The 18851-nt window shown below is 45.9% G+C and overlaps 1 protein-coding gene across 2 annotated transcripts in view; it reads right to left on the reverse strand.

Moving 5' to 3' along the window:
* The window catches only part of THOP1 (thimet oligopeptidase 1), a 109250-nt gene that overhangs the window by 31637 nt on the left and 58762 nt on the right, over positions 1-18851 (reverse strand). For both annotated transcript variants that reach the window (XM_075353255.1, XM_075353248.1), the window contains exons 6-8: positions 15495-15655; positions 15273-15408; positions 1318-1684 (exon numbers count right to left, since the gene is read on the reverse strand). In XM_075353255.1, coding sequence (XP_075209370.1) covers positions 1318-1684; positions 15273-15408; positions 15495-15655 — 664 coding nt within the window. The remainder of the gene's footprint in view (positions 1-1317; positions 1685-15272; positions 15409-15494; positions 15656-18851) is intronic.

The raw sequence follows: 18851 nt of genomic DNA on the forward strand, positions 1-18851 counted from the left end.
AACTTTATAAAGTTTGAAAAATCAAGCACTTTTTGATTGATGTATGCACCTCTGCTGATAATGTCCGGGCGGGTTATGCACGTGTATCCCCGCCCCCCCCGCCGCCTGTTCCTCCCTCCCTCTGGTTGTTTTCAAATTTCTCTCTTCAGAAACATGGCGCCGGAGTTGGCACCTGCGCATAGCGCTTATCTCCGGCGCCATGTGTCTGAAGAGAGAAATTTGAATACAACCAGAGAGAGGGAGGAACAGGCGGCGGGGGGGAGTGGGGCGGGGATACACGTGCATAACCCGCCCGGACATTAGGAGAGTGGTGCACACGTCAATCAAAAAGTGCACAAATTTTCAAACTTTATAAAGTTGGATTTCTCTGCATAAACACCTGAGCTTCCCCCTGATGGCATGTACACACTGAGCCTCATAGTGCCAGTGCTGCACCTTATACATGAAAATCCTGAGGTTTGGTTCCCTTTAAAAGTGACTTATGTAGAAGACCGGAAGCTGGATCATCTTTTCCTTCACCTCTTGTATCAATCCCAAGGGCCGAAAGAAAACTTAATAGGGCTATTTAGTACACAAAGTGGAAATTACACCTTTGGGAATAATTAAGGTTCCCTCTAGCCACAGTTAGCACTTAGAAGTAGAGATGAGCGGACCTGTGGGCATTCGAGTTCTGCCGGTTCAGTCAGACTTTAGATAAAGTTTGGTTCTGCACCCAGACTTAACCTGAACCCCACTGGAAGTCACTGACTGACAGTTCGGATCTCTGCGCACATGCAGCCAGCCATAAACAGACCACTTTTTTTTGTTGTGGTAGAAAGCACTGCAAGTGGCTCGCACTGAGCGTCCACGAGCACAGCGATGCATGCGTGAGTGGTTTGCATACGTAACACATCCAAACTCCAAATTGAACACTAATTTTCTTTTTTTTCTTGTAAAGTATATGTTCAGTATAACACCAAACACTCAGGCCTGCTCATCTGTACTTAGAAGAGGGGTGGGCTGTGTATGAATACGGCTCACCCCATTGTAAACGTAATACCATCACAATGTACACAGCTACAAGCATTGATGGCCACATGTAAAAATCATGGATATCTTTTTGTGGTATTAGAGGCAGATTGGTCAAAGGACACCATTCATTTAAAATTTAGGGAGGTGTGGGGGTGACAAATTACAGTGATCCCCTCTTTTCTTCATTACGGAAACATCCACACAAAGGCAATATTGTGTGGGGCCCCCTATAATATGGCATAACGAGCCCCATGTGGCCACTGAGCTGCAGGTTGTGCATACAGATGTAGAGTACATAATTCTTACCGAGGATACAAGTCAAGGTAGAACTTCCCAATGAGCTGTCCTGTCTTTACATCTTGCACAGAGTACAAGGACACATCATTGTGCCATAGATCAGCACATTTTTCTTGGTGAAAGGTCAGACCCAGTAGCTCCTGGTAAATATCTAGCAGACCAGAAGTCACAACTTCCATTGGAAAGTATTCCTTCAGAAGGTTCTGATCCACACTGTATGTGGTCTCCTCCACCTGGTTCATATAGTATCGCATGTCCCAGGCATTGATCTGCCCATCATACTGAAGTGCTCTCTTCTCACATTCCTTCTTTTTGAGTTCTATCATGACTGCCCTTTCCTTCTCCCCCAAAGGCTTTAGTTTTTGGGACAATTCATCTGAAAATAAACATTCCATATCTTAATACACATTGTAATGCAGAACAATACTAAAATATCCTTATACAATATAACGGAAGCTCAAATGTTATATCACATAGCTAAGCTCTGTTTTCAAGTCACGATTATATTTCAGGTCTTCATGAAGTTTTTCATTAAGAAATTCCATGAAAGGAGAGAAGAGACAAAGCCTATGCATGGCACACCACCAAAAATTAATAAAAAAAAAATATAAATCATTTTATTGGAAACAGCACACATTTAGAAACATAAAAACAAATGCTTGTGCTGTTAATACCGCAGGCCACCAATGATCAAAGTCCCTTTGTATATTTACAGATAAATATGTTAGAATACAGTTGATCAAAAATTATCTTACATGGGGACAAAACATACAAGTGCTGTGAAGATCTACCCGAGCAAGTAAAGGCCCCGTCACACACAACGAGATCGCTAACGAGATTGTTGTTGCGTCACCGTTTCTGTGACGCAGTAACAATCTTGCCAGCAATCTCGTTATGTGTGACACTTACCGGCGATCAGGCCCCTGCTGTGAGATCGCTAGTCGTTGCTGAAGGGTCCAGACCATTTTCTTCAAAGGTGATGTCCTGCTGGGCAGGGCACATCGCTGTGTTTGACACCTACCAACCACCTCCTATACAGATCGCTCATCTTTACTGCATTGTTGGTAGGATCTGACTGTGTGACATCTCACCAGCGACCTCCCAGCGATCCTTATCAGGTCGCATCGTTTGCGGGATCGCTGGTAAGTCGTTAAATGTGACGGGGGGGGGTAGGGGGGCTTAAAATAAAGAAGAGACCACAAAAAAACCCATTCCAACTTTTTGTGAGAGGTGTATAATAAACAGTTGGTGAATGATCCCTTGAGTGAGTTAAGCTCACACTTGAGCATTTGGTAAAGCAAACCAATTGCAACTAACCCTATTCAAGAGACAAGATAATACAAGCTAATCTATTATACCATTAAACAACCAAATCCACCTAGGTAGAATGCTCCACAATGGTTTGCAGGGATGTGAGAGATTATAACCTCACCCCTTTAAAAGAGATCAAGCAATATGAGCTGTAAAACAACTGTAGTCAACATGGGTATAATGGCCCACAGTGACTAAGGGCACCGTCTCACTAAACGACGAACCACTAGCGATTCAGACCACAATACGACCTGGTCAGGATCACTGGTGAGTCGCTACATGGTCGCTGGTGAGCGTTCAATCAGGCAGATCTCACCAGCGACTCTGCGCTTGGTAACCAGGGTAAATATCGGGTAACTAAGGAAAAGCACTTTGCTTGGTTACCCAATATTTACTCTGGTTACCAACGTACGCTGCTTAGCACTGGCTCCCTGCACACGTAGCTAGGGTACACATCGGGTTACTAAGAAAAGCGCTTTGTTTAGTTACCCGATATTTACCCTGGCTACGTGTGAAGAGAGCCAGCGCTAAGCGGTGTACGCTGGTAACCAGGGTAAATATCTGGTAACCAAGCAAAGCGCTTTGCTTGGCTACCCGATATTTACCCTGGTTACCAGCGTACGCTGCTTACACACAGTTGGTGCTCGTTGGTCTCCCGCAGTCAAACACGCCAATGCGTGTTGCACAGCAGGAGACCAACGAGCAAAAAATAAACCAGAACAGTGTGTAACGATCAGCGATTTCACAGCAGGGGCCAGGTCGCTGCTTAGTGTCACACACAGCGAGATCGCTAATGAGGTCACTGGTACGTCACAAAACCTGTGACTCAGCAGCGATCTCGCTATGTGAGAAGTACCCCTAATATAAAGTGCCTAGGGAGGTCTGATTCCTGAAAAGTTATTTCAATGAAAACTTGATGGTGGAACTTTGTGTCTAAAAAGGAGGAACATCATGGATATATAATAATGTTTATTAATATCCAGTTTATCATAGGATCCCTTTAAGTAGGAGATAATAAATGGAGACTCGAGTTGAGGAATTTTGTGAATGCTCACAGGAGAGAGGGTATGCATTAATCAGAGGCATGTCAGGAAAAAATACTCCTGATAAAAAGTCCCTAGGAGTCCAATAGGGGACTATGTGTACTTAGACTGCCACTGAAGTTGTTTGATGGTGGATTAGGATGGCCTAACGGTCGTCATCATCAAGAAATTCCTTGACACAATTCTAAGAGCTGTATCCTCGACAAGTGTGAAAAGTCCAATTTTAAACCCACAGGCCAAGTGAGAATATAACATTTTCCTGTAAAAGACTAGCCATGCTAGGCCTTGAATGATAACCTGCTGAAGTGTGATGCTGTATGCCATAATGGCCTGTAATTTATGACCAAGTCCCATTTTTCAAATCTGACCTATGTCACTATACGCGGTAATAGCACTGAAATGCTTCTACATGGAGTGTGGCCTAGGCTCAGGAGATATAAGCAGCATTTTTCTGGGCTCTGCTTTCCACCTCTGAAGCAATGGAGATCTGGACTCTACTGACCCCCAAATCTCCACAAAAGCACTGGGTATACCCTAGAACACACACAGACCCTTTTGGACCCACTCCCATCGTGTTTTATAGCCCTAGGAGAACCCAAATCGTCAGAGAATATTCCACTATGGCTATAGGCTTTTCCTGCCTAACAGGCCTCAGCAGCGATCAGCATCTCCATAACAACAATAATCTGTCTTGTCTCCTCAGAAAAAAAAAGAGACCTATAAGGCTATGTGCGCACACAGCGTTTTTTTTTTTTTGACGCTGCATGTTTTGCAGCTAAAAATGCACAAAAAACGCATAAAACCGCACCCGCAGCAAAAAAACATGCGTTTTTTGGCTGCGTTTTGGATCTCTGCGTTTTTCCAATGCATTGCATGGGGGGGGGGGGAAACGCAGAAAAACGCAGGAAAGAATTGACATGTCCATTTTTTTTTTTTAAGCTAAAAAAAATAGCTTAAAAAAAGTGTGCGGACAGCAAAAATGAAAACTCAGACTTTACTGGGGAAGCAAAGTCATGCAGTTTTGAGCCCAAAAACGCACCCGAAAAACGCAGCGAAAAAACGCACTGTGCGCACATATCCTAAACCTCCACCTTATCTCTCCATTACCAAACCTACCACTGGAGCTGGAGCTGTAGATCCCTACTGAACTGTGAGTAAACACTCCACTGTAGGAGACCACATATAAGCTGTCAGTTAAAGTCATCAGGCATGAAGTCATCCCTCCCAGATAACACAGACAATTCAGTGAACATTACTGTCTACCTCCTGTGTGCGGTCTGCAAAAATATTATACACTGGTCAAAGACCGAAGCCCTTATGCTATGTGCACACAGTGCGTTTTTGCGCGATTTTCGGGTGTTTTTTTGCTCAGAAAACTGCATGAATTTGCTTCCACAGCAAAAACTGAGTTTTCATTTTTGCTGTCTGCACACAGCGTTTTTTTTCAGCTGCGTTTTTGTTATGCTCACAAAAACTCAACATGTCAATTATTCCTGCGTTTTTCACCCATTGAGTTCAATGAGATGTTCAAAAACGCAATGAAAACAGCAAGTTGCAAATATAGCTGCGTTTTAGTGCGTTTCTATGACTAAAAACGCAGCTATAAACGCAGGAGGTGGGTAGTAAAGTGACATGTACAGGAAGAGGATTCCTTCTGTCAGTAAACACAGAATCGTGAATCATCCCTGTACCGTCACCGCTGCGTCCACCTCCAGTCCTGTGCATGTCTGCTGCCGTGCGGCGTCATGTACGGGCGGGAGGTGGAAGCGGCTGCAAAAAACAAAAGTGAACAGTACAAAAAAAAAAAAAAGTCATACTCACCTGTCTGCAGACTCCCGGTGCCATGCCCGCTCCCAGCTCCTCTCCCGGTACCGCCACCTCCGCTCCGGCTGTGTGCGCAGACTCTCCGGGCACGTCCGATGGCTGCAGGACCTGGCGGTGATCACCTGATGCGGCACCTGACGCATCAGCTGATCACAAATCTCGCGGTGTCGCCGGCTTTTTACCGCCCGGCCGCTTAAACTATCAGCTGATGCCATCAGGAGATTTCATCAGCTGATTACCGGCAGCTCCTGGAGCAATCGGACTGGAGGCAGCATGGACATGTGTATGTGTGTATTTATTTAAATTATATTTATATATAATTTTTTTTTTTTTTTGCACTGATTCATCAGCTGATTGTATTAACAGCTTTTATACAATCAGCTGATGTGTGATGTGATTCACGTCCTTTAACCTGACATATCATCTGATCGCTTTGCCTTCCAGCAAACCAATCAGATGATATTGGATCCAGATTGGACGGCGCGGGACCACTGACCCAGGATTACTGCGGAGGGAAGTTCTTTATTTCAATACAGATGGAGTCACTAATTATGTTGTGTTTTATTTCTAATAAAAATATGTTTCTCTGTATTTTTTTTTTTTATCTTTACTAGAAATTCATGGTGGCCATGTCTAATATTGGCGTGACACCATGAATTTCAGACTTGGGGCCAACTGATAATATACAGCTAGCCCTAACCCCATCATTACCCAGCGAGCCACCCGGCATCAGGGTAGCTGGAAGAGTTGGATATAGCGCAAGAAGATGGCGCTTCTATGAAAGCACCATTTTCTGGGGCAGCTGCGGACTGCAATTCGCAGCGGGGGTGCCCAGAAAGCTTGGGCACCCTGCACTCCGGGTTCCAATTCCCAGCTGCCTAGTTGTACCTGGCTGGACTCAAAAATTGGGCGAAGACCACGTCATTTTTTTTAAAATTATTTCATGAAATAAAAAAAAAAAATTCCCAGCCGGGTACAAATAGGCAGCTGGTAGTTGGGGGCAGCCTGTACCTGCCTGCTGTACCTGGCTAGCATACAAAAATATGGCGAAGCCCACGTCATTTTTTGGGGGGGAAAAAAACTCCTGCATACAGTCCTGGATGGAGGATGCTGAGCCTTGTAGCTCTGCAGCTGTCTGCTCTCCTGCATACACTAGTGGATGGAGTATGCTAAGCCTTGTAGTTCTGCCCCCCCCTGCCTCTCCCTCCAGCATACAGTCCTGGCTGGAGCATGCTGAGCCTTGTAGTTCTGCAGATGCTGTCTGCTCCTCTGCATATACTAGTGGATGGAGTATGCTGAGCCTTTTAGTTCTGCTCCCCCTGCCTCTCCCTCCAGCATACAGTCCTGGATGGAGCATGTTGAGCCTTGTAGTTCTGCAGCTGTCTGCTCTCCTGCATACACTAGTGGAGAATGAAGAACATATTGAAGAAGGAAATGACATCAGGCCTTTTTTTTCCCAACAATCTTTAATGGCATTGTTTACTCATAAAAAAAAACGCATAAAAATGCAGTGAGCAAAAACACCGCAAAATGCAGCAAAAAAAAAAAAAAAAAAAACAAAACGCACCAAAACTCGGTAAAAACGCATGCGTTTTTTGCCGCGGGTGCGTTTTTTGCGACAAAAACGCAGCATCAAAAAAAATGCAGTGTATGAACTTACCCATAGCATACAGCAAGAAGCCTTATTCCTGATAACAAGCAGCCTTGCTTAAATATCTCTATTATACAAGTGACTGCCTCTGCTTGCTCCTGACGTATGGTCACAGAGGGAGATTAGCACTTAGGACCTTGGCCAGAGTGCCTCAACTTAAGAACAAACACTCATTCACTGACAAGCCGCTATCCCAGCACATAGCTTCATGCAGAAGAATCATGCTGCTAACTAAAAATACAGCTGCAGAAAGTGACCGACAAATAAGACATTATCTGGAACTTTGGAGGCATACAGCTAACTAGCATCTTGAAATACTGGACTCATTGTAAAAAACTTTACATCAGTGGTTTTTGACTCCTGATGAATTTTGGGACATAACTATCTGTATGGAAACCATCTGGAACTTCAAACTCGTTCTTACAAACACGCTGGTGTTTCTCCACCATTGGTTGGAAGATGATGAGAAAATGAGTTGTTGCCACTCCCCTCCTCCATGTGGTGTCACTCTTCTCTAAAAGATTGTTGCTCAACCATTGACTTGACTTTAATACCCCATCACGTTACAGATTTCTGCACCAAATTTAACATTTATTGAAGACAGAAGCGAGATGCAATAAAAAAAAAAAAAAAAGAAGGATCCCAAAAGGTACCCAAATACTGTAGTTCAAATCATGGAAGGCTGTTATTAAAAAAATATTGCTCTACTGAGGAGATAAAAACACATAGTTACACCTTTTAAAGACTACATGGTACCACACGGGGAAGCTGAGGTTCTTTTCAGCTGTAGCCCTGAAAGGTGCATACATGCAAGTTGTGCAAATTGTTTATGTTTTGTTATAAAACTTTGTTTACCTTGTACCTTTATATTTAAAAAAACAACACGTACATGAACGAATACAGTTGATTAGGTTTATAATAAAAATGTACGGTATTTGTAAAAATCAGGTGCCACAATAATATTGTGTGGAAACTGATATTTTCTTCTTTTCTTTTGAAACGCAGACCTATGGACTTGAATGGGCGAATCTCAATCGATATATGCAAGATAGGAGTGCATGCTGCAAATGTTTTTTTTTTTCTCATGGACAGCTGGACCGAGAGAAGGATCGTTCATTTGAACAGCCCTATTGCTAACATTGCTCAGTGTTCTGTCCGTGTGCTATCCAATTAAAAATCAGACAGCACACATCCAGTTTATCATCTGCATGAACCCTGAGGCTGAGAAGTACATAGTCATACTGCAATGCACTTCCAGACAACTTAAAAACTCGATGTCACTATGCAAGAGCAATGATTTGGGGTTATAAAGAGATAGACTGGCTTACAGGTTCACTTGAAATTGTTGCGTGGCTTCTCTCTGGAACAGCAATTTTTTTGGCACACTACATTTGCTCTTCTCTCCGAACACGTTCACAGAAGCACAAAGGAGGGCACTGTGTGGACACGTCATCCACACAAAGCAAGGAGGACAGTGATCACAAGGATAGAGGAGGTGCCAGACCCAAAAGCAGCAACACCCATCGAACCGGACAAATCAGACCGCCCCACAGGTGACAGGTTCCTTTTAAGCATGCTCATCATACTGTGAAGACATTTGTGGCCAACACAAAACACGGATCGGTTTGTGCAGATAAAGGCATAATGAGGAAGGCTTTTGCAAGACAATTTCATAGGTTTAACCCCTTCAATCCTGGCTGATTTTCCGTTTTTTTTTTTTTATTTGCTCCCCTTCTTCAGAGAGCCGTAACTTTTTATTTTTCAGTCAATCTTGCCATAAAAGGGCTTATTTTTTGCAGGACGAGATGTACTTTTAAATGAAACCATAAGTTTTACCATATAGTATACTGGAAAATGGCAAAAAAAATCCAAGTGCGCAAAAATTGCAAAAAAAAAAAAAAAATAGTTTGAGATATTTTATTCACCGTGTTCCCTATATAATAAAACTGATGTGTCAGTGTGATGCCTGAGGTCGTACACACCAAACATGTATAGGTTTACTTTTATGTAAGGGGAAAAAATCAGAAATTTGTCCAAAAAAGTGGCACACTTTTTGCACCCTTTTTCCGCAACCCGAAGCATTTTCATTTTTCGGGATCTGAGGCTCAGTGATGGCTTATTTTTTGCTTCTCGAGCTGACATTTTTAACTGTACCATTTTTGCGCAGATGCTACGTTTAGATCTACAATTATTGCATTTTGCACAAAATCTATGGCGACCAAAAAAACATGTTTGGATTTTTTTTTTGCCACTACGCCGTCTACCGATCAGATTGATTTTATATTTTAATAGATCGGACATTTCTGAACGCAGCGATACGAAATATGTGTATATTTTTAAAAAATGTTTAACTCTTTAATTTTCAATGGGGCAAATGGGGTGTGATTTGAACTTTTAGGTTTCTTTCTTTCTTTTTTCACTTTTTTTTATTTTACTAGTCACCCTAGGGAACTATAAGAATCAGCAGTCTGATTGCTCATTTTTTTTGTTGTTCACAGCTACACAGTTGAGATCAGCAGAAAAACTGACCTCTTGTAACCTGCAGTTCTCGACCGGGTGAAACAGGAAGTTAGCCATGTGAGCTACAGGAGTCATTACATGACCTTGTGCTACCATGACAACCATCGGCTCACAGTGATCAAGTCACAGCGCAGCCAATGGGGCCGGGTAACAGAAGATTTACCGCAACTGGCAATTAAATGGTGCTGTGACATTTTCACGCCGCCATTTAAGGGGTTAACAGGCACAGCTGGAACGCGGTTCCATTTGTCGCGAGCGGGGAGGAGGGTGTCAACACACTACGCTCACCCCTTCTGCTCGGGTCCGGCGGTTGCTGCTCAGTGGTGGCTCGAGCTGTGGGCCGGATCCCGGGGGTTCTCGAGCGGCGCTCCTCGCCCGTGAGTGAAAAGGGGGGTGTTGGGTGTGGGAATAGTTTATTGTCCGTGACGCCACCCACGGTTGTGGTGATTTCACCACCGCTGCTCAATATGGGGATCCCGGGGATGGTGATGCGGAGCAGCCAGGTGTTGTGTTGCCCCTCCGTGGGTAGGGGTTGGTGATCCCGGGGCCCGGTGATGAGATGGGAGATGCGGGGCCTGGTGGGCGCAGGGACGCGGGGGCAGCGCTGTGCCTTGCGGCACTGTGGTACTCACTCAGCCTGAGACGTTGACACAGTTTTACGGTAAACCACACGGCTGGAAAGACGGTTCCCACGGACGGCTGCACTTGCTCTCCCAGTAGGTGACGGTGATGTCCCTCTGACCTGCACCTGATGTTTCTAAGTTGGTAGCGATGGGTCCCCACCGGTAACCCGCTCCCCGGCTTCAAGCTGGACCGGAGGAGCTCTACTTTGCCCGCAGACGCTGCCCCTGAGGGACTGGTGCCTTGGCGGTGGCGGTGTTCCTCCTTAATGGTTGGACTGTTGCCTTCAATCGGGACTTGGTTGTTGGGGGATCTACGTCCCCTTCACTGACGGATTCGGCAAATTATGGCGACTCCTAGCCTTGCCGGGGTCCGAGAGGCCCCTGCCCTGGTGCTGACTGTCCTTTGCACGCTGCTCCAGACCGCCGGGTCACTACCCGTCCGCGGTCCTTCCAGGAACTCTCGAACAGTCACCCCTCTGGACAGTCACAGTCGTTGCTGACCTGTCCTGCACACAGCTGGACTCACTTCAGGCTTTCTTTCTGTCACCTTTCTTGCTTTCCTCCTTTACCACTTCACTTCCTTTGCTTAACTTCTTGTTTACTCAAGCCCTGCCTGGGCTAATCTGCACTCGAGCCCTGCCTGGGCTAAACTTCCACTCCTTCCACTTCCTCCTCCAAAGTCTATCTCCTAGACTGCCTGGTACTTCCCGCCTCCAGAGCTGTGAACTCCTCGGTGGGCGGAGCCAACCGCCTGGCCCACCCCCTGGTGTGAACATCAGCCTCTGGAGGAAGGCAACAAGGATTTTTGGTTAGCTTTGGTGTTCCTAACTGGGATGTAGGGTGTGGTGGTGTAATGACCTGTGACCCCTGGCTTGCCCAGGGCGTCACACATTCGTGACAGCAAGCAAGTTACACATATCAGCTGTACAAATCAGCTGACACGTGCGCGGATCCCCCCCCGGCTGTAGCCAGCGGGGATTACATTATGGGGGTTTAGGCTGTAATATTACTGGCCGCGGTCGTTAAAAGGTTAAGAGGGCAGTTGCTAAAATACCATTACAAAGCAGCAAAGGTACTTGAAGCTGCAGGTACTTCTGGAATCCAGCAAACCTTAAGCTGTAGGAGTTGTGCATAAACCTAGTGTTCAGCCACCCCTAAACAGTGTTGACAAGCCAAAACAGTTGCAGTGGGCCCAGGCAAACATTAAGACTAATTTTAAAACAGTCTTTACTGATGAGTGCAACCCTGGATGGTCCCAACAAGACTGCTACATGAGGAGGGCAGCGGAGTCATGATTTGGGCCGGAATCATGGGGAGAGCTGTCCCTGAAGGTGTGAAAATGACCTCTGTAAAGTATATATAGTTTCTGACTGACCACTTTCTTCCAGGGTACAAAAGAAGATCCATGGTATCTGTAGCAAAATCATCCTCATGCATGACAATGCATCTTCTCATGGTGCAAACATCTGAGTTATTGGCTGCTATGGGCATAAAAGGAGATAAACTCATGGTGTGACCAATATCCTCCCCTGACCTCAAACCTATTGAGAACGTTTAGAGTATCAACAAGCAAAGGCATTTTGAGTTTTGGAAAAAATATTATTAAAAGGTTTGTTCAATAAAACTTGATTTATATTCTAATGGTTGATGATTTGAACAATATACTGACTGACTCAATTGCATCAACAATTCAGCTAAATCAAAGAAAAATATAATTTACATAATAATTTTGAACATAGTATATATACACACACTAACACGTGCTTGTGTGGGTTTACTAATGTTATTGCATTTATTTTATTTTTTTGAAAAACACTCATGCCCATCAAGGGGGTGCGACTTACCCATTTCTAAGTGGTGTTAAAAGGCAGTGCTGGCAAAGACCCTTACTGACCACAGTAAAAAGACGTATTGACTGTCATTGAGGGGTTAAAAAGGACTTGTCTGATCTAGATTAAAAACTAGGTGCTGCCATGTCCCATAATTACAGATAGTATTAGATACAGCACAGAAAAAAAGGAATAGTGGGCTTTAACTGAACTGCAAACATTTCAAGCATAGAAAAGAAATGCACAAGCATTGCTATAGGTGGATGATGTATACCTACTACAATACACGTCAGGAGCTCCTCTATAGGCTTAAGATATTTAAAGGGAATCTGTCACCAGGTTTTTACTGCCCCATCTGAGAGCAGCATAATGGGTAGACAGAGACCCCGATTCCAGCAACGTGTCACTTGCTGAGCTGTTTCCTGTCATTTTGATAAAAATCAATGTTTTCTCTGCTGCAGATCTAGTAGTTCTAAAGAGCTCATGAATATGCTGGACTACCTGCAGCATGCCAAGTAGTCCTCTAATGATAATCTACTGCTGATTAATCAGTGATTTTATCAAAACTGCACTAAGCAGCCCAGTAAGTGACACTGCTGGAATCAAGATCTCTGCCCCTACATTATGCTGCTCTCAGATTATGTGGCAAAAACCAGGTGACAGATTCCCTTTAAGAAGGTTTTCTTTTTATACCATTGCTTGAATGTGGCATGCAATGCCCATATGCACTGCAGAATATACTGCTCTAAGAAGATATGATGATGCACAATTCTCATTTTTCTAAATCACTTGAACTGCAGATTTTGTCTGTAAAACGTAATATGGACTGGCCACGGTCTGCTCATAGCTGTGCATTAGGAAACATTAGCACTGTACCATCTAATGTGAAACCACAGCACTGGCTCCATCTCCTAATGCAAGACAATATTACATATATATTATACACTAGAAGGTGGCCCGATTCTACGCATCGGGTATTCTAGTATTTACGTATTGTGTAGTTAATGTATGATTTTTGTTATATATATAGATGTTGTTGTGTGTAGTTACCAAGTGTTTGTGTAGGGCGCTGTAAAAGTTCTGGGTGTTGTCTCGGTGTGGCGGGGGGTGAGAGCGGTGTTTGTGTGTTGCGTTGTGTGTCGTTATTTGTGGAGCGCTGTGTGTCGGTATCGTTGTGTGTGTGTGTTGCGCGGTTTGTGTGTGTGTGGTGTGTTTTGGGGGGAGGTATGTTTTGTGCAATGTGTGTGTTGTGCGGTATGTGCGTATATTTGTGTGTGCCACAATGTTTGTGTGTTGGGTGTTGTGTGTGTGCGGCGTTGTCTGTGTGTGTGGGTGTCTGTGTAGGGCAGTGTTTGTGGTTCCCAGTGTGTGTGTGGTGTGTTGTGCAGTGCGTGTGTGGCAGTGTGTGTGTGTTTTGGGGGGAGGTGTGCACCCCCCATCGTGCTCTATCCCCCATGCTGCGCACCCCCCATCGTGCTCCATCCCCACTCCCCATTGTGCTCCATCCCCATCGTGCTCCATCCCCCATGCTGCGCATTCCCCATCGTGCTCCATCCCCCATGCTGCACACTCCCAAACGTGCTCCATCCCCCACGCTGCGCACTCCTCATCGTGCTCCATCCCCCAAGCTGCGCACTCCCAAACGTGCTCCATCCCCCATGCTGCGCACTCCCCATCGTGTTCCATCCCCCATGCTGCGCACCCCCCATTGTGCTCCATCCCCCATGCTGCGCACCCCCCATCGTGCTCCACAGTCACACATCAGACAGTAAACACGCACACATCTGATCGCATACACTCACACACACACCCCACTTCTCCCTGTGCCCTCCGGTGGGCGGTCCCAGGAGCTGTGCTGCAAGCCGTGCTCCTCTGCCGACACTCACAGATCCGATCGCATACACACACACACACACACACACACACACACACACACACATCAGAACACACTCACGCACATCCGATCGCATACACTCACACTGACGATATCGCACATACGCGCTGACACAATCACAACATCCGGAGATACCACATGCTTCTGGCCATGTGATCCTCCGGCAGGTCCTGGAAGGTCACTGCACAGGATCGCCGCCGAGAAGCAAGCGATATCACGGGATGTTGTGAGTATGTGGATGCGATCTGATGTGTGTGTGAGGTGTGTGTGAGAGTGAGTGTGATCTGATGTGTGTGTGCGTCTGTTCTTATCTGTGTGCATGTGTGTGTGTTCCGCCGCTGCAGGACGTGGATGCGATCTGATGTGTGTGTGAGGTGTGTGTGAGAGTGAGTGTGACCTTGTGTGGGTGTGTGGGTGTGTGTGTTCCGCCACTGCAGGACCTTGATGCGCTCACATCGGGGCGAGAGGCCATTCCGTGGGGGGGGCGGAGCCTGGGCGAGCGGCCAATCCGTGCAGGGGGTCGGAGCCGAGGCGAGCGGCCAATCCGTGCGGGGGGAGGAGCCGAGGCGAGCGGCCAATCCGTGCGGGGGAGGAGCCGAGGCGAGCGGCCAATCCGTGCGGGGGGGGGGGGGGGGGGAGAGCCAAGGCGAGCGGGCAATCCGTGAGGCCAAGCGGCCAATCCGTGCGGGGGGGCGGGGACATGGCGAATCCGTGAAGCCGAGCGGCCAATCCGTGCGGGGGGGGCGGGGCCATGGCGAGCCCAGCAGCCAATCCGCTGTTTGTCACCGTAAGGACATGGCCAATCCGTGCGGGGGTGGGGGGGGGGAGGGCGGACCCGAGGCGAGGCAAGCGGCCAATCCGTGCGGGGGGAGGAGCCGAGGCGAGCAGCCAATCCATGCGGGGGGAGGGGCCATGGCGAGACCAGCGACCAATCCGCTGTTTGTCACCGTAAGGACATGTCACGGTAAGGACACAATTTTGGAGCAAGACAGACAGACAGACAGACAGACAGAATAAGGCAATTCTATATATAGATACATACATACATACATACATACATACATACACACACACTATATAGGTTTCTGTGTAAATCTGGAAGTAGACTTTATTAAGCACAACATTATTGTTACTTGGAAAATGTATTAATAGAGTGGTTACCTTAATTTTAGAGTAATAGATTTCATCTTAACATATGATGAACCATAACCTCAATAGTTTTAAAAGGAGAGCATTGGGGACATGGGGGAGAGGGGGTTATTACTTTACCTAGAAATCCAGCCACCATCTTGCTGCTTTTTGCCATGTTCATTTCCAAGATGAAATCCGCATGAGTGTCAAACCCAAGTAGACTGCTTTTCCCCTCACGGAGCTTTACAAGTTCTTGAAGCAGATTATTGTTCTCCTATTTGAGTCAATGACAACAATATTACCAAGATGCCAATGTGGAGACTACACTCTCCATGAAGATTAAACAGGAAATAGAAATACCTCTTTGCAGCGGGAGTTGAAAGCAAACTCCATCTTTTGCCTCGTCTCCGGAACAAAACATTTTTTCATCAGAGGGAAATAATGAGGATATTTTAAGGTTACTTTTAATTTGCCATCCTCTGCTTTGTCCAAGGACTTCAAGAAATCATCAGGAAGGCCTCCTATATGGGAAGAAAAAGAAAAAGATGATAATTACTTACTTATAATTGGATTATCCAGAGCCATGACAGCAGCGTACGTGAGAGAGTGTCAGCCCCCAGGAACAGGAAACCTTTCTGACATAAAAGGGGCGGCACCTCTCCAAAGCCCCAGTGTGTTTACAGAACGAGGTGGTAACCGCTTATTAATGCATATATACGCACATACTTAAAGAAAAGGAAACTTCACCCAAGATCAAAAATGTGCTGTAAGGAAGCCATCACTAAGATTAAGGGAGATAATTAGCACGGTGCTGTCATGGTTCTGGAAAATCCAATTACAGATGAGTAATTGTCTTTTCCTTTCACCATGACAGCACCATACATGAGAGAATAAAATAGAATAAACCTCTAGGGTGGGACCACAGCTGATAGACCCAAATCCAACCTATAATATTTAAAGAAGGTGGAAGGTGAGGACCAAACTGCCCCCTTGCAATTTTGTTCTACTGAGGTATTGGCCCCTTCAGCCCAGGAAGTGTCTATGGCCCTGGTGGAGTGAGCCTTAATGTCATGCTGAGGAGACTGAGCCAAGGCAGAGTAGGCTAGGGAGATACCAATTCTAACCCACCTAGCGTTCATGGATTTGGTTGCTTGTTTCCCCCTATTAGCTCCCTGGAAATTGATAAACATGGCTGAGTATTTTCACCATGGTTCTGTTACCCTCAGGTACTCTCTCTCACATCTCCTAACATCGAGGGAATGGAAAGTTAGTTCCCCTTGGGATTTCTGTTCTTCACAAAAGGAAGGTAGAGTTACCTCCTGGTCCCTGTGGAATCTGGAAATTGCCTTAGGTTTAAAAAAAAAAAAAAAAAAAAAAAAGCTGGATCCGAAAGTATTGTGGTAACTGGTGGGTTAAAGGAGATTGACTAACTCGCAAATACGTCTAGCAGATATTAGGGCCACCAGGAGAACCGTTTTGAGAGTCAGAGCTTTTACTATAATTGAGGAGAAAGGCAATTTGGTCAGAGCATTTAACACTACATTTAGATTCCAAGGGGCACACTTTGGGGACTTTAGAGGTCTAGAAGCGAATGAGGGTCTAATGAATCTTTGGATTGATAGATGAGCAGCAATTTTTTGGTCAAATAGTACTATGAGAGCTGAGACCTGCACCCTCAGAGTACTGGTGGAAAGGCCTCTTTCGAATGCTTTCTGCAGGAACTCTAGGACTTTGCTCAGGGGAACCTGTTGGTTTTGGTTTGTTAGCTTCCGTCCTGAAAATTGTATGAATTACACGCGAGGTACTCGCAAGTGTGACTCTGGCCTTATAGTGACATGCACCTGAGTAACGTAAACCACGGCCTCCTCGGCTAGAATAATGCAACTAGAATGACTGTCTTTGTCTTCCCAAATTTTCTTGAGTATTGCAGGGATCAGATGGAACGAGGAAAAAGCGTAGGCAAGTGGAAATTTGCATTTTTGGAGGAGTGCGTCTAAACTATCTGGGAATCCCCTTGGATCTAGGGAGAAGAATTTTTTGACTTGGTGGTTTTGACTGGTGGCGAATAGGTCTATTTCTGGCCATTGCCAGGCTGTGCAGATTTGTTTAAAGATGTCCTTATTCAGGACCCATTCTCCTTGCCTGAGCACATGGCAGCTTAGGAAGTCTGCCACCGTGTTTTCCGCCCCCTATATGTGTTGGCCTGTTAAGGATGATACGTTCCCCTGCGCTAGTGGGAACAACCTTTCTGCCGCCTCCCTGGTGGTTTAGGTAGACTACTGCTGTCCTGTTGTCAGACATCACGATCACGTCTTTTCCTGATACATGTTCTAAGGCTTGTTGGAGAACCTGTCTTACCGCCGACACCTTTTAAAATTGGAAGAGCAATTTTTTTTTTTACAGCAGGGTCCCAAGTCCCCTGGAAGGAACATCTTCCAAAGTGAGCTCGCCACCCTGAGGGGCTTGCGTCCGTGGGATCAAAATTGGTTGTTTCATTGTCCAAGGAACACCTTTTCTCAGATATCCCTTGTTTATCCACCAACCAAGAGAATAGCACATTTGCGTTTAGTTGGAATTTTAGTCAGGTTGTCCAGGTTTGACGACTGTATTAGCAAGATCTGCCAATGAAGTTCCTTTGCGTGTATGAGCCCACTGGACTGCTCGAATTGTAGCCATCAGGGAACCCAGTAGAGACAGCCTCTCTACAAAGATCTTCTGCTGTATACGTGCTTGCGAAATTTTTTCCTTGATTTTTGTGATCTCTTCGGGTAAGAAACAACGTTGGAGCTTGGAGTCTACATGGATGCCAAGAAAGACTTGCTGCTAAGAAGGTTCTATTTTTGATTTTTCTCAGTTCATGAGTCAGCCTAGGTTTGTGAGTACTGTCAGGACCCACTTGATCGCCGCTAAGCAGTCCTCTTTTGATTCTCCCACTACTAGGATGTCGCCCAGGTATGACACAATTAGGATATCTTCCTTCATCATGCATGATGTCATTCTGGCCACCATCTTGGTGAATATTCTTGGTGCTAAGGAGATCCCAAAGGGGAAGCACTGGTATTGTAGATGGTTCGGGACTCAGTCGATGTATACTAGTACCCTGAGGTATCTCTGATATTCTCTGCAAAGGGGACGTGATAATATGCATCTTTTAGATCTACGACTGCCATGTAACAATTGGGTTAAAAGAGCTTTACGGCTGATTTTATGGTCTCCATCCTGAACCTCTCCACTTTTATGTACTCGTTCAGAGGTTTCAAGTTGACCATGGTCCTGTATGACCTGCTCAGTTTCTTGGCAAAAAAAGACCGATGTAAAACCCCTGTCCGATGTAGAGTTGAGCTACCTTGGTTAGTACCCCTTTCTCTAAGGGGCACTTTGCACACTACGACATCGCAAGCAGATGCTTGCGATGCCGAGCGCGATAGTCCCCGCCCCCGTCGCAGCTGCGATATCATGGTGATAGCTGCCGTAGCGAACATTATCGCTACGGCAGCTTCACATGCACTCACCTGCCCTGCGACGTCGCTCTGGCCGGCAAACCGCCTCCTTATTAAGGGGGCGGGTCATGCGATGTCATATGGCAGGCGGCCAATAGAAGCGGAGGGGCGGAGCTGAGCGGGACTTAAACATCCCGCCCACCTCCGTCCTTCCGCATAGCCGGCGTGAGCCGCAGGTAAAGTGATGTTCCTCGCTCCTGCGGCTTCACACACAGCG

Source organism: Anomaloglossus baeobatrachus, chromosome 1, assembly GCF_048569485.1.
Source record: "Anomaloglossus baeobatrachus isolate aAnoBae1 chromosome 1, aAnoBae1.hap1, whole genome shotgun sequence".
Lineage (NCBI taxonomy): Eukaryota > Metazoa > Chordata > Amphibia > Anura > Aromobatidae > Anomaloglossus > Anomaloglossus baeobatrachus.